Raw genomic sequence first — 24,517 nt, forward strand, 5'->3', positions numbered from 1 at the left:
TTGTTCACACCAGATTTTAATTTCTTATTAATTTAAGCAAATTGCATGTGCTTTGGCATGTGTGTAAAAGAGGAAGTACAATTGTCTACAATTTGCACAATAACTACATGCACATGGCTAATTAAAACTGATCACAACTTCTAAACATTCTTTCATCATGTGAGCCATCACATGCAAAATTATCCATTCAATTAACTACATCTGCCAGACATACAGTACATGTATATTCCATAAATATCTATGACATGGAATGTTTGTGATGTCTTCTAAATTGGCTAATTACCTGCCAGGTGACATAGTAATGAAATAGGAATCACAATCTTACCAATCAACCAATCAAGTTTGAAAGCATATATAATGGAGCTTGCCCACAGCACAATCCCTACCATTTATGAACATGGAGGAACATCACAACCCTGAACAGCAGCTACATGCTGGTGGAGGAGAAATAAGAAGATGTGTCAGAATGCGTGGTGGTGGTGTTAGGGGAAGACATAATAGAGGAAGAGGTGGAAGGCAAAGAATAAGAGTCCCTGGTGAAATCAGAGCCACAATTGTGGACTATGTCATAAACCATGGTCTTCCAATGGAAGAGGCTGGTCGGAGAGTACAGCCTAATGTCAACAGGTCCACAGTGTCATAAACCATGGTCTTCCAATGGAAGAGGCTGGTCGGAGAGTACAGCCTAATGTCAACAGGTCCACAGTGTCATAAACCATGGTCTGACAATGGAAGAGGCTGGTCGGAGAGTACAGCCTAATGTAAACAGGTCCACAGTGTCATAAACCATGGTCTGACAATGGAAGAGGCTGGTCGGAGAGTACAGCCTAATGTAAACAGGTCCACAGTGTCATAAACCATGGTCTTCCAATGGAAGAGGCTGGTCGGAGAGTACAGCCTAATGTAAACAGGTCCACAGTGTCATAAACCACGGTCTTACAATGGAAGAGGCTGGTCGGAGAGTACAGCCTAATGTAAACAGGTCCACAGTGTCATAAACCACGGTCTTACAATGGAAGAGGCTGGTCGGAGAGTACAGCCTAATGTAAACAGGTCCACAGTGTCATAAACCATGGTCTTCCAATGGAAGAGGCTGGTCGGAGAGTACAGCCTAATGTAAACAGGTCCACAGTGTTATAAACCATGGTCTTCCAATGGAAGAGGCTGGTCGGAGAGTACAGCCTAATGTAAACAGGTCCACAGTGTCATAAACCATGGTCTTCCAATGGAAGAGGCTGGTCGGAGAGTACAGCCTAATGTAAACAGGTCCACAGTGTCATAAACCATGGTCTGACAATGGAAGAGGCTGGTCGGAGAGTACAGCCTAATGTAAACAGGTCCACAGTGTCATAAACCATGGTCTTCCAATGGAAGAGGCTGGTCGGAGAGTACAGCCTAATGTAAACAGGTCCACAGTGTCATAAACCATGGTCTTCCAATGGAAGAGGCTGGTCGGAGAGTACAGCCTAATGTAAACAGGTCCACAGTGTCATAAACCACGGTCTTACAATGGAAGAGGCTGGTCGGAGAGTACAGCCTAATGTAAACAGGTCCACAGTGTCATAAACCACGGTCTTACAATGGAAGAGGCTGGTCGGAGAGTACAGCCTAATGTAAACAGGTCCACAGTGTCATAAACCATGGTCTTCCAATGGAAGAGGCTGGTCGGAGAGTACAGCCTAATGTAAACAGGTCCACAGTGTTATAAACCATGGTCTTCCAATGGAAGAGGCTGGTCGGAGAGTACAGCCTAATGTAAACAGGTCCACAGTGTCATAAACCATGGTCTTCCAATGGAAGAGGCTGGTCGGAGAGTACAGCCTAATGTAAACAGGTCCACAGTGTCATAAACCATGGTCTTCCAATGGAAGAGGCTGGTCGGAGAGTACAGCCTAATGTAAACAGGTCCACAGTGTCATAAACCATGGTCTTACAATGGAAGAGGCTGGTCGGAGAGTACAGCCTAATGTAAACAGGTCCACAGTGTCATAAACCATGGTCTTCCTATGGAAGAGGCTGGTCGGAGAGTACAGCCTAATGTAAACAGGTCCACAGTGTTATAAACCATGGTCTTCCTATGGAAGAGGCTGGTCGGAGAGTACAGCCTAATGTAAACAGGTCCACAGTGTCATCAATTGTGCAAACATACCGTAGGGAAAACAGGTAAATATGTACCGTTCTTTACTTTGGTTACAGCATTTCACTCAGAACAACACAGCAACTATTGAAAAGGTAAATGCAAGTGAAAACCACCATGTTCCGTAAGATATGTATGAGGAATATACAGTAATACAGTAGTATAGTAGTACAGTAGTACAGTAATACAGTAGAACAGCACAATTTGAATACAATATACTATCTGTAACATGATCTATTTGTGAATTCTACATGTCATATATAGGACTGCACAACGACCTCTACATGTCATATATAGGACTGCACAACGACCTCTACATGTCATATAAAGGACTGCACAACGACCTCTACATGTCATATATAGGACTGCACAACGACCTCTACATGTCATATATAGGACTGCACAACGACCTCTACATGTCATATATAGGACTGCACAACGACCTCTACATGTCATATATAGGACTGCACAACGACCTCTGCATGTCATATATAGGACTGCACAACGACCTCTACATGTCATATATAGGACTGCACAACGACCTCTACATGTCATATAAAGGACTGCACAACGACCTCTACATGTCATATATAGGACTGCACAACGACCTCTACATGTCATATATAGGACTGCACAACGACCTCTACATGTCATATATAGGACTGCACAACGACCTCTACATGTCATATATAGGACTGCACAACGAACTCTACATGACTGTGCTGCTGCTCCAGTTTCAACTGTTCTGCCTTATTATTATACGACCATGCATCTTGGCCATGTTCTGTTATAATCTCTACCCGGCACAGCCAGAAGAGGACTGGCCACCCCACATAGCCTGGTTCCTCTCTAGGTTTCTTCCTAGGTTTTGGCCTTTCTAGGGACTTTTTCCGTGCTTCTACACCTGCATTGCTTGCTGTTTGGGGTTTTAGGCTGGGTTTCTGTACAGCACTTTGAGATATCAGCTGATGTACGAAGGGCTATATAAATACATTTGATTTGAGCTGTGGAGCTGTGGTACCAGTATGTTCAGGTAGGAGCTGTGGTACCAGTATGTTCAGGTAGGAGCTGTGGTACCAGTATGTCCTGGTAGGAGCTGTAGTACCAGTATGTTCAGGTAGGAGCTGTGGTACCAGTATGTCCAGGTAGGAGCTGTGGTACCAGGATGTCCAGGTAGGAGCTGTGGTACCAGTATGTTCAGGTAGGAGCTGTGGTACCAGTATGTTCAGGTAGGAGCTGTGGTACCAGTATGTCCTGGTAGGAGCTGTAGTACCAGTATGTTCAGGTAGGAGCTGTGGTACCAGTATGTTCAGGTAGGAGCTGTGGTACCAGTATGTTTAGGTAGGAGCTGTGGTACCAGTATGTTCAGGTAGGAGCTGTGGTACCAGTATGTTCAGGTAGGAGCTGTGGTACCAGTATGTCCTGGTAGGAGCTGTAGTACCAGTATGTTCAGGTAGGAGCTGTGGTACCAGGATGTTCAGGTTGGAGCTGCGGTACCAGTATCTCCAGGTAAACCATTGGTGTGCACATGGTATATTGTACAGGGAGTTCTACTGTACTTCACTGATGCCTGTATAGACTTCTTGAATTTGTAGATAGCCATAAGAACAGAAAACATTTCAACTTTACTAAATTGTCTGATTCTAGAATAGGCTACGTAAAACTAACATTACATTTAGTTTCTGTGTTACTATATACAGTGCCTTGCGAAAGTATTCGGCCCCCTTGAATTTTGCGACCTTTTGCCACATTTCAGGCTTCAAACATAAAGATATAAAACTGTATTTTTTTGTGAAGAATCAACAACAAGTGGGACACAATCATGAAGTGGAACAACATTTATTGGATATTTCCAACTTTTTTAACAAATCAAAAACTGAAAAATTGGGCGTGCAAAATTATTCAGCCCCTTTACTTTCAGTGCAGCAAACTCTCTCCAGAAGTTCAGTGAGGATCTCTGAATGATCCAATGTTGACCTAAATGACTAATGATGATAAATACAATCCACCTGTGTGTAATCAAGTCTCCGTATAAATGCACCTGCACTGTGATAGTCTCAGAGGTCCGTTAAAAGCGCAGAGAGCATCATGAAGAACAAGGAAGACACCAGGCAGGTCCGAGATACTGTTGTGAAGAAGTTTAAAGCCGGATTTGGATACAAAAACATTTCCCAAGCTTTAAACATCCCAAGGAGCACTGTGCAAGCGATAATATTGAAATGGAAGGAGTATCAGACCACTGCAAATCTACCAAGACTTGGCCGTCCCTCTAAACTTTCAGCTCATACAAGGAGAAGACTGATCAGAGATGCAGCCAAGAGGCCCATGATCACTCTGGATGAACTGCAGAGATCTACAGCTGAGGTGGGAGACTCTGTCCATAGGACAACAATCAGTCGTATATTGCACAAATCTGGCCTTTATGGAAGAGTGGCAAGAAAGCCATTTCTTAAAGATATCCATAAAAAGTGTTGTTTAAAGTTTGCCACAAGCCACCTGGGAGACACACCGAACATGTGGAAGAAGGTGCTCTGGTCAGATGAAACCAAAATTGAACTTTTTGGCAACAATGCAAAACGTTATGTTTGGCGTAAAAGCAACACAGCTCATCACCCTGAACACACCATCCCCACTGTCAAACATGGTGGTGGCAGCATCATGGTTTGGGCCTGCTTTTCTTCAGCAGGGACAGGGAAGATGGTTAAAATTGATGGGAAGATGGATGGAGCCAAATACAGGACCATTCTGGAAGAAAACCTGATGGAGTCTGCAAAAGACCTGAGACTGGGACGGAGATTTATCTTCCAACAAGACAATGATCCAAAACATAAAGCAAAATCTACAATGGAATGGTTCAAAAATAAACATATCCAGGTGTTAGAATGGCCAAGTCAAAGTCCAGACCTGAATCCAATCGAGAATCTGTGGAAAGACCTGAAAACTGCTGTTCACAAATGCTCTCCATCCAACCTCACTGAGCTCGAGCTGCAAGGAGGAATGGGAAAACATTTCAGTCTCTCGATGTGCAAAACTGATAGAGACATACCCCAAGCGACTTACAGCTGTAATCGCAGCAAAAGGTGGCGCTACAAAGTATTAACTTAAGGGGGCTGAATAATTTTGCACGCCCAATTTTTCAGTTTTTGATTTGTTCAAAAAGTTGGAAATATCCAATAAATGTCGTTCCACTTCATGATTGTGTCCCACTTGTTGTTGATTCTTCACAAAAAAATACAGTTTTATATCTTTATGTTTGAAGCCTGAAATGTGGCAAAAGGTCGCAAAGTTCAAGGGGGCCGAATACTTTCACAAGGCACTGTAGAGAACAGGGGAGCTGGAAGGACATGAAATGACCCACATTCTTGTTTTTGTGGACGAGGCTGGGTTCAATCAAATAATACAATGTGTGCTGCCATTTCTGAGAATGGTGTGAGCACACATGTTCCACACATTGGGCCCTATAACATCCAACTTTTCCTGGCCTTCCGTAATACTTTACAGAGACCTAATATCAGAACACCAAAGAGGTTAAGTTAGACCAGATTTGACAAATTAAGTAATTGTATGGGATAATGTCAGCTTCCACCGAACCAACATTGTAAGGAATGGTTTGCTGCACGTGAACAATGGCGTTCCTTCCACCATACTCCCCATTCCTGAATCTGATAGAATAGTTTTTTTAAAGCATAGAGGTGGAAAGTATATGACTATCGAGCACAAGATCAGATGTCTCTGTTAGATGCCATGAATGCTGCTTGTGGGGACATCACAGGCGATCATTGCAGGGGATGGTTACAGGGGATCATCACAGGCGATCATTGCAGGGGATGGTTGCAGGGGATCATCACAGGCGATCATTGCAGGGGATGGTTGCAGGGGATCATCACAGGCGATCATTGCAGGGGATCGTTACAGGGGATCATCACAGGCGATCATTGCAGGGGATGGTTGCAGGGGATGGTTGCAGGGGATCATCACAGGTGATCATTGCAGGGGATGGTTGCAGGGGATCATCACAGGCGATCATTGCAGGGGATGGTTGCAGGGGATCATCACAGGCGATCATTGCAGGGGATGGTTACAGGGGATCATCACAGGCGATCATTGCAGGGGATGGTTGCAGGGGATGGTTGCAGGGGATCATCACAGGCGATCATTGCAGGGGATGGTTGCAGGGGATGGTTGCAGGGGATCATCACAGGTGATCATTGCAGGGGATGGTTGCAGGGGATCATCACAGGTGATCATTGCAGGGGATCATCACAGGCGATCATTGCAGGGGATGGTTACAGGGGATGGTTGCAGGGGATCATCACAGGTGATCATTGCAGGGGATCATCACAGCCGATCATTGCAGGGGATGGTTGCAGGGGATCATCACAGGTGATCATTGCAGGGGATCATCACAGGCGATCATTGCAGGGGATGGTTACAGGGGATGGTTGCAGGGGATCATCACAGGCGATCAATGCAGGGGATGGTTACAGGGGATGGTTGCGCCACACAAGAGTTTTCCTTTCGGTGGATCGCAAGGGAAAATATCAGATGCAATATTGACGAAAAGCAGATCAACAAGAGCGACAGGATGTCCACCAAGAAGATGGGGACTTGTAGTGTTACGTACTGTGAGGAGGCACAATGTATTGTTTTTACAGAACTACCACAGGTTTTTTCATTGTTGCAGTTTTTCATTTCTTTGCATGGATGTAATTTTCTGGCAAATGTTCTGTTCACTATATATGACTTTATATGTAAAAATGGACATGAAAATGTGAATTTTCTGTTTACATGTAACACATTGCTAGAAAAATAAATGCTGTACACATACAAATGTGCATCGGTATCTAAAAAGCTCAGTGTGATATCGTTCAGCTAGACAAAGCCTTCTGGTATAGTACAGTGAGCAGTCAGTGTCAAAGAAAAGTAGAACAAAACTGAAATTTGTATAACAAACATTTCCAGCGTTGACTGGTGAAAAAACATGGAAACATCTTGACCAGCACGGCTCACACGATCACAAAAAAAACATGGAAACATCTTGACCAGCACGGCTCACACGATCACAAAAAAAACATGGAAACATCTTGACCAGCACGGCTCACACGATCACAAAAAAAACATGGAAACATCTTGACCAGCACGGCTCACACGATCACAAAAAAAACATGGAAACATCTTGACCAGCACGGCTCACACGATCACAAAAAAAACATGGAAACATCTTGACCAGCACGGCTCACACGATAACAAAAAAAACATGGAAACATCTTGACCAGCACGGCTCACACGATCACAAAAAAAACATGGAAACATCTTGACCAGCACGGCTCACACGATCACAAAAAAAACATGGAAACATCTTGACCAGCACGGCTCACACGATCACAAAAAAAACATGGAAACATCTTGACCAGCACGGCTCACACGATCACAAAAAAAACAGCCTTCACTAAACCCCTAAAATAAAGAAACGTAATTGAACTTTAAACCCCAAATCTATTTTGCATGAGGAAACAACCTGTCATTCATCACAAACTTTGTTAATATCTGTGTTTTCCCTCTTCACAATGCAGACAGACTGCATTTAATCAGTGGACACCACTCGTTTTTATCACAACACACCTGTCATTCTTTACTAAAGTAGAGGTTTATTATTATTGCTAAAAGGTACTGCATAGGTGTAAACATTACTTTTTTTTAGCAAGAGGAGCGCTTGTATAACTTAAGAAAGTAGTAGAAATGTGCAGAAAGTAGTTTTGAATGCATTTTATTGAAGGGGAAACAGTCTTGAACTTTTTTGGCAACATAATGATATATTCTTATTTATTGTACAATGAGGAATTCAACTACAAAATACTGGTCTTCTCCCCCTTTTTTAACCATTGCCCGACCCACAAGGTGTGTAAACAACAACAATAAATAAGAATAAAATAAGATAATAGATAACAAAACAAAAACGTGATGAACATAAATCAATCAACTCTAATTAGCACATATAGGACAGTATGCAAGTGTGTGCATGAACTTTGCAGATGTATTTATCACATGGGGGCCCATGGGGGTGGGCAGAATTAGAATCTCCTCCTCTTTCCTGCCCCAGCTGCAGCCTCAGGTGGATCAGGACAAGATTCAGCCCCCTGAACAGCTTTCACAAGTGCTGCAGAGGCTGCTGTGCGGGAGAGCTGCTGTGTGGGGCTACAAGTGCCTTTCCCAGCTGCCCCGGGAACACACTCCTCTTGTTCCGCTTATCAGGCATCCTGATAGGGTTGATCTTGTTCCATATCACAAAGGCATTGCACGAGGACACATCAAGGATGTTATGAAAAATGACCAGGGGCCAGCGGGCAGTCATCCTCCTGCAGCTGTAAATTCCAATCACCTTGTCCAGGTTGTCCACACCTCCTTTGTTGCAGTTGTAGTCCAGGATGATTGCTGATCTCAGCCATTTTGTGCAGTGCTCAGGAGGACCACATACTTGTTGCGAGGAGTGCAGGGGAGCTCAGGCTTCTTCTTTCTAACTGTGCCAACCATGATGATCTTCCTCTTGAGGAGCTGCTGGCTAAGTTCAACCAGTAGCACACATAATCTCAATTTCTCATTGTGTGTGTGTCTGTGGTTTACGCGGTGTGTAAATTATTTTATAACTGCCGGGTCAAAGATGACCCTAAGACAGTCTTTGTACCCTGGTGGTGTACAGCTTTCATGGAAAAATTAACAAAGGCGATGTTTCACTTTTTCTACTGTTGGGGTCACTCTACGAAAAGTCATCAAATTTCAAGTTGAAAAAATATAATTTAGGGGTTTTTGTCTGCTGTTGAACATCGTGGCGGGTCATTTTTTATCCTTAAGACAACACAAGGGTTAAGACTGTTCCAATTTTTGGGGGGAGAAGCGATTGAGAAAATGTAATTACAACCACACAATGTGGCCGATTCGACAGATCCGAACGTTTAGCTTAAAATGTTGATAAACTATTAGGCTATTTCTTCACATTATAAGCTCAGCAATGCGCACACGGAAGGCTATAAGCGCAAAAAACATAACCAAAAGTGACCGCAAATGCAATTATGCATGTAATGCTTTTATTATAAAGGTGCATTTTTATGGTGAAAATTATTGTCACGCCCTGACCTGAGATATCTCTGTTTTTGTTTATATTTTGGTTAGGCCAGGGTGTGACTAGGGTGAGTACGTTATTTTTTGTATGTCTAGAGTTTTATAGGTGATTTGTATGTTTATGGTGGCCTGATATGGTTGTCTCTGATTGGGGATCATATTTAGGTAGCCATTTCCCTTTGGTGTTTGTGAGATCTTGTTCTATGTTTAGTTGACTGTCTGCACTATCCATATAGCTTCATGGTTCATTTTGTTATTTTGTTAGTTTGTTCAGTGTTCATTCGTTAAATAAATAAGAATGTACGCATACCATGCTGCACCTTGGTCTCCTTCGTACGACGAGCGTGACAATTATCTTCCCCAAACTTGAAACTCACGCACTGCTAAAATATTCCAGTTAGGCTCCACACCCCTTGTAAAGCAGATTAATGTGCTTCATTTTAAGAAGTTATTTGGCCACTTCAGTTGTGATCCAAGCCTTATGACAACATATAGGCCTATGGGCTAGGCTACATGAGATGTGCGACTACGATTTGAAAAAGTCGCAAAAAAAAGGTATTTCTTATGTTGTGCGTCATTCACAAGTGATCATTTAGAATTTACAAGGTATAGGATAATATTGTCACCCATCAGGCTATTATTGATTTAATATTGTCTTTATATATATATATTAAATAATATATGTGTGACATTATTTTGATTTATAATGGACCATTATCATGCACCTGTCTTGAAGCAGGGGTAGTGGGAAAAAATGCATGTCAAAATACATGTCATCACATTTATGTAATCTATCTATAGCCAGGTCGGCTATACTCCTGTTGTAAAGACAATACATGTGATTAATAGATCTAGCCTATAGAAAGCTGATGGGATCCTCTTCTTTTTAGTAGAGGCCATCACTCGGTTTTCTCCCGTAATTACATAGCCTATAGAAATTTTGAGCAATATGAGCTTATGGGCTTTCATGAAGTGTTTTATTAGATTTTCGATTACATTTGCTTTGATGTCAGAGTGATTAGAGGGACAATATAGTGCTAAGTACCAGGCAGTTAGCAAGTTTGGTAGGCTACTAATGACCATCAGCAGTATCAGAGCTTGGAGAAGCCTAATTACCGTGACTAAACGGTCACGTGAAATTTGATTGCCGTCATGACTCGTGACCGTCAGTGTGGCGGTAATACGGTCAGCACAACAGCCCTAATTGCACCCCCCTTTCCCCCTCAGAACAGCCTCATATCATCAGGAATGGACTCTACAAGGTGTCGAAAGCTTTCCACATGGATGCTGGCCCACAGTTGTGTGTGAGAGAGAGAGAGAGAGAGAGAGAGAGAGAGAGAGAGAGAGAGAGAGAGAGAGAGAGAGAGAGAGAGAGAGAGAGAGAGAGAGAGAGAGAGAGAGAGAGAGAGAGAGAGAGAGAGAGAGAGAGAGAGAGAGAGAGAGAGAGAGAGAGAGAGAAGAGAGAGAGAGAGAGAGAGAGAGAGAGAGAGAGAGAGAGAGAGAGAGAGAGAGAGAGAGAGAGAGAGAGAGAGAGAGAGAGAGAGAGAGAGAGAGAGAAAGAGAAAGCATAAGAGAGATCGGGTGAGAGAGGGAGGGAGGAGAGGAAAAATAGGATAATGCAAAAACCAACTCTGATGGAAAATCTTTAGCTGTGTTACTATCTATTACACATATTAGCCATCTTATCATTTTACAATAGGCCATTACAGGGTTTCTTGACAAAGACTAAAATGACAATATTATAGAACTTACGTTGGAGTTCAGATACCTGATTCCTTTATGTATTATGCAATTGAATGCAGTTGAAATGGCACCAATACACAATACTCCAAAGCGAGTCTATCAGATCCGTTAAGGACCAGTCACCAGTCAGGTGAACACTGCCTGTCTCCCTCATGCTCTCTAGCTCTCTCTCCTCTTCTTCTACATAAGAGTTGCTAAGCAACCTTCAGAAGATGTCCTTGGTCGAAACCCCCTGGGATCCTGGGGCTTGGGCAACTCACTCCTGATGGGCGGGGCCAGCTGCACCTGAGCCCTGAGCTTGTCTGTCTGTCTGTCTGTCTGTCTGTCTGTCTGTCTGTCTGTCTGTCTGTCTGTCTGTCTGTCTGTCTGTCTGTCTGTCTGTCTGTCTGTCTGACTGTCTGACTGTCTGACTGTCTGAATGCCTGCAAATCAAACTTAATTTATAAAGCAAATTCCCTCACATAGGATGCATTTCCCAACAAATCAAATAATATAAGTTAAGAAAGATAAAAATATATTTTATTTCTCTAAAATGAGACAAATAAAATATTCAAACAATAATAAAATAACAATGGACATGAGAGACTAATGCATTAAAATAAATACGGTAAATAGAGAGACTAATGCATTAAAATAAATACGGTAAATAGAGAGAGACTAATGCATTAAAATAAATACGGTAAATAGAGAGAGACTAATGCATTAAAATAAATACGGTAAATAGAGAGAGACTAATGCATTAAAATAAATACGGTAAGTAGAATGGGATAAAATAAATCAAATAGATAGTATGACTAAGAGCACCTTACGTAAAAGCATGGTAAAGTAAAGACTCTACTTTAATCCTACTTTGGTGACTGAGAAAGTATTTTTTAAACGTCTCGCTTTGTGCTGGATGTGTCAATGTGTAGTTAATACATGCATATACTATGAGTAGGATTACTGTCTTACCTCAACTAACAAAGAAATCTCTAGTTTGAGAGAGATGTTTTTTTTGAAGCTATGCCGTGTCATTTTCCCTACATTTTCCCCCCTTGTGGGCCAGCCCCCTAGTCAATGAGCTTCAGACCCTAGCATTTGAGTGACAGCTAGCAAGCGGCCAGGCCCAATGTCTCAGTGGACACAGCAGAGAGAGAGAGAGAGAGAGAGAGAGAGAGAGAGAGAGAGAGAGAGAGAGAGAGAGGACAAGGACGTGGTGCACATATCTGTACATATGTGACGTAGTAAGCATTTTTCGGGGACGACTTTTGGCTCCTGAGTGCTACTTTCAGAACTACTAGCTAAAACGTATACAAAAGTACTTAAAATCTCAACAGTTTCTGAGGCCCTAAGATCTTCTGACAGGCTGTTCCAAAGGCCAGGACCATAGTGACTGAAAGCAAACTCACCAAAGGTTTTGGTTCTGCCGGGCAGTAAAAGACCAGCGCCCTGAGGGCCCAGGGGGTATTATCGGTTCAAGGCCATTTAATGCCTTGGGCCACAGTGTCTCCTGATCTTCCCTCCTGTCTCAGCCTCCAGTATTTATGCTGCAGTAGTTTATGTGTCGGGGGGCTAGGGTCAGTCTGTTATATCTGGAGTATTTCTCCTGTCTTATCCAGTGTCCTGTGTGAATTTAAGTATGCTCTCTAATTCTCTCTCTCTTTTTCTCTATTTCTCTCTGTCTCTCTTTTTTCCTCTCTTTCGGAGGACCTGAGCCCTAGGACCATGCCTCAGGACTACCTGCCCTGATGACTCCTTGCTGTCCCCAGTCCACCTGGCCGTGCTGCTGCTCCAGTTTCAACTATTCTGCCTGCGGCTATGGAACCCTGACCTGTTTTTCCGGATGTGCTACCTGTCCCAGACCTGCTGTTTTCAACTCTCTAGAGACAGCAGGAGCGGTAGAGATACTCTGAATGATCGGCTATGAAAAGCCAACTGACATTTACTCCTGAGGTGCTGACCTGTTTCACCCTCGACAACCACTATGATTATTATTAATTGACCATGCGGGTCATTTATGAACATTTGAACATCTTGGCCATGTTCTGTTATAATCTCCACCCGGCACAGCCAGAAGAGGATTGGCCACCCCTCATAGCCTGGTTCCTCTCTAGGTTTCTTCCTAGGTTCTGGCCTTTCTAGGAAGTTTTTCCTAGCCACCGCGCTTCTACACCTGCATTGCTTGCTGTTTGGGGTTTAAGGCTGGGTTTCTATACAGCACTTTGTGACATCAGCTGATGTAAGAAGGGCTTTATAAATGCATTTGTTTTAATGCTTTAAAAAAAAAATTAAAGCAATTTTACAACTATAGAAACTAACAGGCAACCAATGCAGGGACTTTAAAATGGGTAGAATGGGTGCTCTCCTCTGGTCTTAGCTAGCACAGCATTCAGAATTTATTGAAGTCGGCTAATTCTTTAAGTAACACTTCTATGAAGAACATGTATATAATGCTTTATAACACCCTTTATAATGATCTATAACACTGACTATAAGGCATCCACAATAACTCTGTCTGTATGTCTTGTAATATTTCTGTTGACCTGAGTGGGGGCCACTGAATGGCCACCCTGTCAGGCAGAGCAACACAATTTCTGGGTGCACCGGTTTAAGTGAGAATTGATTTAGTTGGATTCAACCTATTCCTCTGCTTCAGTGGATCATATTACAGCTAAATGACTCCTCTCAATGAGGAATAACAAAACTGTCCTACAGTGTGTTTCTGGGTCGTGCAATTGATCTTGTTTTTCCATCAAATATTTCACCGCTGATATTTCTAGAAGCTGTCACGAAGCTTTCCAATTCATGCAGAGTGAATAGTACTCTACTGAATCAAGTGAAACAGTAAAGGCCTGCTGTTACAGATACAGCTGTGAAGCCGTTTCCTGCCTTGGCTGAATCAAATAATCATATGATCAGTATTTACAAGACACCCATCGCACCCATCTCTCCATGCTCACACAAACTCTTTAGCCCTCTCTCTTATACGAATCTCCAGTCCCCCGTTTCATTCCTGCCCTCCTCTCTCTATATCTCTTCCTGGATCTGCCCCCTGCCTGTGTCCCCTACCCCATCCCAAACCTTGTGTTGATAACCTCATTTGCACTGGCCCTTGTCCTGACCCACCAGAGGACACGGGCTGGATTCTGTTAGCTCGTATTTACTAACTAGGTAGCTGGCTGATTCTGTTAGCTCGTATTCACTAACTAGGTAGCTGGCTGATTCTGTTAGCTCGTATTCACTAATTACGTGCTGGCTGATTCTGTTAGCTCATATTAACTAATTACGTGCTGGCTGATTCTGTTAGCTCATATTCACTAATTACGTGCTGGCTGATTCTGTTAGCTCGTATTCACTAATTACGTGCTGGCTGATTCTGTTAGCTCGTATTCACTAATTACGTGCTGGCTGATTCTGTTAGCTCATATTCACTAATTACGTGCTGGCTGATTCTGTTAGCTCGTATTCACTAATTACGTGCTGGCTGATTCTGTTAGCTCGTATTCACTAATTACGTGCTGGCTGATTCTGTTAGCTCGTATTCACTGGCCAGGTAACTGGCTGATTCTGTTAGCCAGGTAACTGGCTGATTCTGTTAGCTTGTATTCACTGGCCAGGTAGCTGGCTGATTCTGTTAGCGTGTATTCACTGGCCAGGTAACTGGCTGATAGAAGCCAGAGAGGCCAGACTTCCAGAAAATCATTATAATCAAATGAATAATGCTACAAGGTCTCACACAGAATCCACTGAACATTCATCTGAGGAGAAATGGGTGGTGGAACAGACAAATATTGAAAAGGAAAAAACGAACGAAACAGATTGAAACGTGAAAGGGAAGCACATAACACAGGTTAGAGAATGATTTTGTGGTAGAAAGGTGGAAATGGCTGAATGTGTGAACAGGGTGAAGTGTAGTGTTGTGTAGTGTTATGGATTGTGGTTTAGTGTTATGGAGTGTAGTGTTATGTATGGTAGTTTAGTGTTATTAATATAGTAAATTGTTATGTAGTGTAATATAGTGTCATGGAGTGTAGTGGTATGTAGTGTAGTGTAGTATAGTGGTATGTAGTGTAGTTTAGTGTTATGTAGTGTAGTGGAGTTAGTGGTATGTAGTGTAGCATTATGTAGTCTAGTGTAGTGTAGTATAGTGGTATGTAGTGTAGTTTAGTGTTATGTAGTGTAGTGGAGTTAGTGGTATGTAGTGTAGCATTATGTAGTCTAGTGTAGTGTAGTATAGTGGTATGTAGTGTAGTTTAGTGTTATGTAGTGTAGTGGAGTTAGTGGTATGTAGTGTAGCATTATGTAGTCTAGTGTAGTATAGTATAGTGGTATGCAGTGTAGTGTTGCGTAGTGCAGTGTAGTGTAGTATAGTGCTATATAGTGTAGTGTAGTGTTTATGTAGTGTAGTGTCGTGTTGTGTAGTGTTATGTAGTGTTGTGTTATGTAGTGTAGTTTAGTGGTATGGAGTGTAGTGTTATGGAGTGCAGTTTAGTGTTACTTAGTGTAGTGGCTTGTAGTATTATGTAGTGTACTATAGTCTAGTATAATGTAGTGTTGTGTAGTGTAGCGTTATAAAGCATAGAGTAGTATAGTGTTATGTAGTACAGTGTAGTGTAATGTAGTGTAGCGTAGTGTTATATAGTATAGTGTAGTGTTATATAGTATATTGTTATGTAGTTTAGTGTAGTGTTTTGTAGTGTAATTTAGTATCATGTTGTGTAGTGTTATGTAGTGTAGTTTAGTGTTATGTAGTGTAGTTTAGTGTTGTGTTGTGTAGTTTAGTGTTATGGAGTGTAGTGTCATGCTATGTATTGTAGTGTAGTGTAGTGTTATGTAGTGTAGTGTAGTGTTATGTAGTGTAGTATTATGTTATGTAGTGTAGTATAGTATAGGTTAGGTGTAGTATAGGTTTGTGTAGTGTACTGTTATGTAGTGTAGTTTTATGTAGTGTAGTTTTATGTAGTTTAGTGTTATGTAGTGTAGTTTTATATAGTGTAGTTTTATGTAGTGTAGTGTTATGTAGTGTATTGTTATGTAGTGTAGTTTTATGTAGTGTAGTTTTATGTAGTTTAGTGTTATGTAGTGTAGTTTTATGTAGTGTAGTGTTATGTAGTGTAGTTTTATGTAGTTTAGTGTTATGTAGTGTAGTTTTATGTAGTGTAGTTTTATGTAGTGTAGTTTTATGTAGTTTAGTGTTATGTAGTGTAGTTGTATGTAGTGTAGTGTTATGTAGTGTAGTTTTATGTAGTTTAGTGTTATGTAGTGTAGTTTTATGTAGTTTAGTGTTATGTAGTGTAGTTTTATGTAGTGTAGTTTTATGTAGTGTAGTGTTATGTAGTGTAGTTTTATGTAGTTTAGTGTTATGTAGTGTAGTTTTATGTAGTGTAGTTTTATGTAGTGTAGTTTTATGTAGTGTAGTTTTATGTAGTGTAGTTTTATGTAGTGTAGTTTTATGTAGTGTAGTTTTATGTAGTTTAGTGTTATGTAGTAGTGTAGTTTTATGTAGTGTAGTTTATGTAGTGTTTTATGTAGTGTAGTTTTATGTAGTTTAGTGTTATGTAGTGTAGTTTTATGTAGTGTAGTGTTATGTAGTGTAGTTTTATGTAGTTTAGTGTTATGTAGTGTAGTTTTATGTAGTTTAGTGTTATGTAGTGTAGTTTTATGTAGTGTAGTTTTATGTAGTGTAGTGTTATGTAGTGTAGTTTTATGTAGTTTAGTGTTATGTAGTGTAGTTTTATGTAGTGTAGTTTTATGTAGTGTAGTTTTATGTAGTTTAGTGTTATGTAGTGTAGTTTTATGTAGTGTAGTTTTATGTAGTGTAGTTTTATGTAGTGTAGTTTTATGTAGTTTAGTGTTATGTAGTGTAGTTTTATGTAGTGTAGTGTTATGTAGTGTAGTTTTATGTAGTTTAGTGTTATGTAGTGTAGTTTTATGTAGTTTAGTGTTATGTAGTGTAGTTTTATGTAGTGTAGTTTTATGTAGTGTAGTGTTATGTAGTGTAGTTTTATGTAGTTTAGTGTTATGTAGTGTAGTTTTATGTAGTGTAGTTTTATGTAGTGTAGTGTTATGTAGTGTATTGTTATGTAGTATATGTTACTTACGATGTTCATGAGGGTGAGCAGGTACTTCTGGATGTTCTCTCTGCCATGGAAGTGGACCACGGAGTAGTCCACCCCCAGTAGAACCTCCATGTTGAACAGCTCAGGTTCCTCGTGGGCCTGGCGTCGGGCCCGGGCCCTCCTGGTCTGGTTCAGTTTGTGATGCTGCTGCTGCACTCCTCTGGACAGTGCCTGCAGGTCCATCAGACCACCCAGAACTGACCCTGAACAACATAACATACAGACAGATATATGGGGAAGAAGGCCTTAGAGACGATTCACGGTATCTAATGGCACTGTACCAGACTTTAATTTAAACTGGATGATATTAGCCAATATTATTTTTTTTTAAACAAAGTACTGACTCAAATAGGATTATTTTCCAAAAATGGTTTGGTGCTGTATCCTTGTAAGTAATCCAGCGTGTGAATGGTATAAACTCACTTTAGATTTGTATGTATAATTTGGAGTGCTAATTTGATATATTAGTCAATAGCCATTCTGGGAACATACAGACAAATGAATGTGTCTAATTCACGGTGCATAACCTTTTCTATGCTGTTTGGAAGTCTTGTGGTAAAACAGGTTGATCTGACAGCTTGTTAAAAGGTAGAATCCTCCCAACAGTTTTTTTACACACACACACACACACACACACACACACACACACACACACACACACACACACACACACACACACACACACACACACACACACACACACACACACACACACACACACACACACACACACACACACACACTTCTACACCGTGCTTCTACACCTCAATTGCTTGCTGTTTGGGGTTTTAGGCTGGGTTTCTGTACAGCACTTTGAGATATCAGCTGATGTACGAAGGGCTATATAAATACATTTGATTTGATTCACACATCCTGTCAGAGTACATTATTCCAACGCTGGCTCACGTTTGTTGTATGAGTGCGACCAAGGCGCAGCGTGAGTAGAGTTCCACACATTTTTAATAAACTGAAAACTCTCCAAAACAATAAAGCACAAACGAACCGTGAAGCTATACAAAATATTGCTGACAGGCAACTAAACATAGTCAGGATCCCACAAACACAAAAGAGAAATGGCTACCTAAATATGATCCCCAATCAGAGACAACGATAAACAGCTGTTTCTGATTGGGAACCATATCAGGCCAACATAGACATACAAAAACCCTAGATGACCCACCCTAGACACTATCACGCCCCAACCAACACAAAGAAAAACAGCTTACTGTGGTCAGGGCGTGACAAACGCTGTATGAACCTTGGCTGAGCATAGCTTTTCTCCCCAGCCGGGTTTGAAAGAGACAGATTAGTTAAAGGCCCAATGCAGCAGTTTTTATCACAATACCAAATAATTTCTGGGTAACAATTACGTACCTTACTAGCTAGGTTTACATCCAATTGGCGACAGATTTCCATGCAAATATTAAAAAATATGCATAAAGAAAATGTTTGTTTCCAGTAAACTGGCTTGTTGGGATAAAAATCAGTGCATGATGACCTAGTGAACATTTTCATGTACCAATTAAAAATCAAAGGTTCAATGTGTTTCCATCGCATTTTCAACTCTACCGAAAACTGTTGTGTTAAAAAGCAAACGTGCCTACTCTGGTCCGGGCACTTGCGTTCTAGCCAACAGTTTGCAGATACAGTGCAGGTAGGTTGTGCTACATGATGAGATTTGTATGGATAAGTCCAGCATTGATCATCATGTCACAAGAATAAGACCCTCGATATTAATTGGAAAGGCACATCAAGCTCATCACCGTGCACTTTCACCACTCTTGTGAAGTTCATCATAACTTATTTTAATTGTAGCCTAATATATTGCATGGTTTTCATTGCATGGAAATTGTATGGTGTCTTAGTGGGAGGACCACACACCATATCATCACGTGACTCCATATTTAAAGTCGTTTCTTGCATAATTAAAGCTGCCATATGTAACTTTTTGGGTAACCGGACCAAAATCACATAGAAATGTGAGTTATAGATCTGTCACTGAAAGCAAGTCTAAAAAGCGGTAGATATGTTCTATGTCCATTATTTCTATGCTTCCTGTTCTTAAGTTTAGCTTTTGCGTCTTTTACTTTTGGTTGTGTACACAAGCTTCAAACACTATATTTTTGGATATGGAAAATATATTTTAAAGTGGTTTAGATGGTACAATGATTCTCTACACACGATACTTGCTTGTTTTGTTATACTGAACTATTAGAATTTTTGCAACCAGGAAATAGTGGAGCGATTCCTGCATATTGCAGCTTTAATTTTACCGATACAAAAAGATCCCATCAGGTCGAATGAACAAATGATCTGTAAGCATTTATAAACTTCCTGTTTCCATCATAGCTGTTGTGATATTCTTTTATACGGTTTGACTTTACTCGCATAAAAAAATAGCTTCTTAGCAATTTCTCAAGCAAGAATTTTGCAAGGACTGTATGGGAGTGGTCTGAGTGGAAAACTGGCAGAGATGTCACCAGGCAAGCCAAAACTTCATCCTACCAAAACAGGCTGAAATTTCAGGCATTTTTTTTTTCTTACACTAAATGGGCATTATCATAATTTTCACAATTTTACAGTACTATTCCAACCTCATAGCGTGTAAATATAAATATAACAACACAAGAAAATGTATTTTTTGGAGGACTGCACTGGGCCTTTAAGACAATAGCAAAATCTTGGGTTTGCTCCTAAGAATACACATTCCTTCATTGGTGAAGTGAAAATCATTCTGACATCCTCCCCTGCACATCTGTCTGTAACACAGTTCTCTTTGCCTCGGATGAATTCACACTCAGGTATGTAAACCAAGGAGCCATGCCACTCAACCTCTCTCTACACATGCAATATCTCAATGTCTCAACGAGGGTGGGAGGATATGGGTAGAGAAACACACAGAGACTGAGAGACAGATTGATAGAGACGGCCCAACAACACAGTTCAGCCACAACTATTGGCATCCTTGATTGTGAACCAGACCAACAACAACACATTAATAATATTATGCAAACTCTTACTGTAGAGATTATTTGTAGCTGTGATAAATGACCTAAACTGCATAATGGGAATACTATGCCATACTTAGCATAAGGATCAAGCAGGGCATCTTTATAGTATGATTATTATCTTCACAGTGGAGTACACAAATATTGACACCCTTGATAAAGATTAGCAATAATGACTGTATAAAATCAATACATCAATTATTGAGGTATATTGTGTGCTCAAAAAAATTGGGACATTTTATACTAATACAATTATTGTAATAATAATACAATTGCTCAGAGAAAGTGATTTTGTTTAACAAGTAATACTTTTTTAATCAAAAAGGAAGGGGTCAAAGTGTCACGCCCTGACCTGAGATATCTCTGTTTTCTTTATATTTTGGTTAGGTCAGGGTGTGACTAGGGTGGATACACTAGTTTTTATATTGTCTAGGGATTTGTATTGTCTAGGGATTTTGTAGGTCTGGGTATTTGTATGTTTATGGTGGCCTGATATTGTTCCCAATCAGAGGCAGCTGTTTATCGTTGTCTCTGACTGGGGATCATATTTGGGTAGACATTTCCCTTTGGTGTTTGTGGGTTCTTGTCTATGTGTAGTTGCCTGTCAGCACTCATTTGCATAGCTTCACGTGTCGTTTTGTTATTTTGGTTAGTTTGTTCAGTGTTCATTCTTATAATAATAAAGAATGTACGCATGCCACGCTGCGCCTTGGTCCGATTCATACGACGAATGTAACAGAAGAACCCACCACAAAAGGACCAAGCAGCGTGTTCAGGAGGAGCAGACATCATGGACATGGGACGAGATTTTGGACGTAAAGGATGTGGGAGGAAATATTGGCAGGAAAGGATCGCCTGCCATGGAAGCAGGGGGAGATAGCGCAGGAGGAACGGTGACAATACGAGGGGACACAGTTAGCACGGAAGCACAAGAGGCAGCCCCAAGAATGTTTTTTTGGGGGGGCACATGAGATTGGCTGAGTCAGGATTGGAGACCTGAGCCAACTCCTAGTGCTTACCGTGGGGAGCGTGTGACTGGTCAGACACAGTGTTATGCAGTGATGCGCTCCAGTTCGCATTCATAGCCCGGTGTGCTCTATTCCAGCTCCTCGCATTTGCCGGGTTAGAATGGGCATCCAGCCAGGACGGATGGTGCCGGCTCAGCGCTCCTGGTCTCCAGTACACCCCCTTGGACCAGGATATCCTGCGCCGGCTCTGCGTACTGTGTCTCCGGTGCGTCTGCACAGCCCAGTGCGTCCTGTGCTAGCGCCCCGCACTTGTCGGGCTCAAGTGAGCATCCAGCCAGGACGCATTGTGCCAGCTCTATGCTCCAGATCTCCAGTGCGCCTCCATAGTCCAGTACGTCCTGTGCCTGCTTCCCGCACTCGCCCTGAGGTGCGTGTCACCAGCCCGGTACCACCAGTGCCGGCACCACACACCAGACCTCCAGTGCGCCCCCACAGTCCAGTACGTCCTGTGCCTCCTCCCCGCACTTGCCCTGAGGTGCGTTTCTTCAGCCCGGTGCCACCTTTACCGGTCCCACGCACCAGGCCTCCAGTGCGCCTCCAGAGTCCAGTAAGTCCTATGCCTCCTCCCCGCACTCGCCCTGAGATGCGTGTCTTCAGCCCGGTGCCACCTGTACCGGTCCCACGCACCAGGCCTCCAGTGCGCCTCCAGAGTCCAGTACATCCTGTGCCCTCTCCCCGCACTCACCCTGAGATGCGTGTCTTCAGCCCGGTACCACCAGTGCCTGCACCACGCATCAGGTATCCATTGCGCCTCCACAGTCCAGAGGTTCCGGCGACAGTTCCCAGTCCAGAGCTTCCAGCGACAGTTCCCAGTCCAGAGCTTCCGGCAACGTTTCACGGTCCAGAACCTCCAACGACTGGCCACAATCCGGAACCTCCAACGACGGGCCATAGTCCGGAACCTCCAATGGCAGGCCACAGTCCGGAGCCTCCAGCGACGATCACCAGTCCGGAGCCTCCAGCGACGATCCCCAGTCCGGAGCCTCCAGCAACGATCCCCAGTCCGGAGCCTCCAGCGACGATCCCCAGTCCGGAGCCTCCAGCAACGATCCCCAGTCCGGAGCCTCCAGCGACGATCACCAGTCCGGAGACTCCAATGAATTCATCAAACTTATGACTCTACAAACTTGTTACTTCAGATGCATTTGCGGTTCGTTTTGGATCTGTTTCAGATTATATTGTGCCCAATAGAAATGAATGGTAAATCATGTATTTAGTCATTTTGGAGTCACTTTTATTATAAATAAGAATATAATATGTTTCTAAACACTTCTACATTAATGTGGATGCTACCATGATTACAGATAATCGTGAATAAGTGAGAAAGTTACATAGGATCAAAGATCATACCCCCAGATATGCTAACCTCTCACCATTACCAATAACAGGGGAGGTTAGCATGTCTTGGGGGTATGATTTTGATATTTTATTCATTAGAATCTTTAGAGGTGTTAACCCTTTAGAGAAAAAAAAATGATTACTTGTTAAACAAAGTCTCTTTCTCTGAGCAATTGTATTAGTATAAAATAATATAATGTCCTTTTTTTTACACAATATAGCTCAGTATTTGAATTATTTATTTTATACAGTCATTATTGCTAATCTTTTATCAAGAGTGTCAACAATTTTGGACCCCAATGTACATTGCTAAGTCCAAAATGGGCTATACTGTATCGCAGAAAGGTGGAAAACTTCATGCCATCCTGTACTGCAACTGCCAAGCTTTAAAAAAGCTTTTAAAAAGTTATCCTTTTTAGATAAAACTATACTAAATATATCCATGTCACCAAATAATTGAATAAAACACACTGTTTTGCAATTAATGTCTACAGTAGCCTCAGCAGCACTCTGTAGCGTAGCACCATAGTGTAGCCGGAGGACAGCTAGCTTCTGTCCTCCTCTAGGTACATTGACATCAATAAGGAGAAGCAAGAGATAGAAAGAGAGACAGAGAGAAAGGGAAAGAGTAAAGATATTTGGTTGTACTTCTTTTTACTTTCACTTTCAGTTAGCTAGTGAATGCAGCTACTAGCCTACTCAAACACTTGGCTCAAACAGAGAGGGTTGCTATGTTACCTAGCTGGCTATGGCTATCCAACACTGGAACTCTTTCAAGTCAAGATAAGGTTTTGATTTGATAAATGTATTGCCACGGGGGCCCACCGGTATAACTGCTAATCTGATTTCTGACTACACTGTACTGCATGACAGTAGCGATTTAACTAACACGTTAGTTCTAGTAGCTATGTTGGCTATGACATGATAACAATGGTAGGCTGTGTGTAGAGCGGTTAGCGCTCATGTTATGAAGGTTTAGCTAGGAAAGTTTTTTTTCGCCTGGTCACATACAGCTGATATGTTGTGCACTGAAGTCCATAAGCGAAGGAAAAATGTGAGAGGATTAGAACACACATTTACAGTGCGATCGGGAAAGTATTCAGATCCCTTGACTTTTTCCAAATGTTGCTTGATGACAGCATTATTCTAAAATGGATTACATTGTTCCCTCATCAATCTACACACAATACCCCATCATGACAAATCAAAAATGTTTTTTTTTTAATAATTAGCACATTTACATAAGGATTCAGACCCTTTACTCAGTACTTTCTTGAAGCACCTTTCACTGAGATTACAGCTTTGAGTCTTCGTGGGTATGACGCTACAAACCTGGCACACCTGTATTTTGGGAGTTTCTCTCATTATTCTCTGCAGATCCTCTCAAGCTCTGTCAGGTTGGATAGGGAGCGTTGCTGCACAGCTATTTTCAGGTCTCTCCAGAGATGTTTGATCGTGTTGAAGTCTGGGCTCTGGCTGGGCCACTCAAGGACATTCAGAGACATGTTCCAAAGCCAGTCCTGCGTTGTCTTGGCTGTGTGCTTAGGGTCGTTGTCCTGTTGAAAGGTGAACCTTCACCCCAGTCTGAGGTCCTGAGCGCTCTGGAGCAGGTTTTCATCAAAGATCTCTCTGTACTTTGCTCCATTAATCTTTGCCTCGATCCTGACTAGTCTCCCAGTCCCTTCCGCGGGAATAACATCCCCACAGCATGATGCTGCCACCACCATGCTTCACCGTAGGGATGGTGATAGGTTTCCTCCAGATGTGACGCTTGGCATTCAAGCTAAAGAGTTTAATCTTGGTTTTATCAGACCAGAGAATGTTGTTTCTCATGGTCTTAAGAGTCTTTTAGCAAACACCAAGCGGGCAGTCATGTGCCTTTTACTGAGGAGTGGCTTCCGTCTGGCCACTCTACCATAAATGCCTGATTGGTGGAGTGCTGCAGAGATGGTTGTCCTTCTGGAAGGTACTCCCATCTCCCCACAGGAAGTCTAGAGCTCTGTCAGAGTGACCATCGGGTTCTTGGTCACCTTACCATGGCCCTTGCTC

General features: G+C 42.1%; 1 protein-coding gene across 47 annotated transcripts in view; it reads right to left on the bottom strand.

Annotated features, from left to right (window-relative positions):
* LOC118384930 (A disintegrin and metalloproteinase with thrombospondin motifs 2) overlaps positions 1–24,517 on the bottom strand; it is a 104,872-nt gene that overhangs the window by 43,934 nt on the left and 36,421 nt on the right. For all 47 annotated transcript variants that reach the window (XM_052520659.1, XM_052520649.1, XM_052520638.1 and 44 more), the window contains exon 4: positions 17,077–17,297. In XM_052520659.1, the coding sequence (XP_052376619.1) occupies positions 17,077–17,297 (221 nt within the window). The remainder of the gene's footprint in view (positions 1–17,076; positions 17,298–24,517) is intronic.

Source organism: Oncorhynchus keta, chromosome 6, assembly GCF_023373465.1.
Source record: "Oncorhynchus keta strain PuntledgeMale-10-30-2019 chromosome 6, Oket_V2, whole genome shotgun sequence".
In the NCBI taxonomy this organism is placed as follows: Eukaryota; Metazoa; Chordata; class Actinopteri; order Salmoniformes; family Salmonidae; genus Oncorhynchus; species Oncorhynchus keta.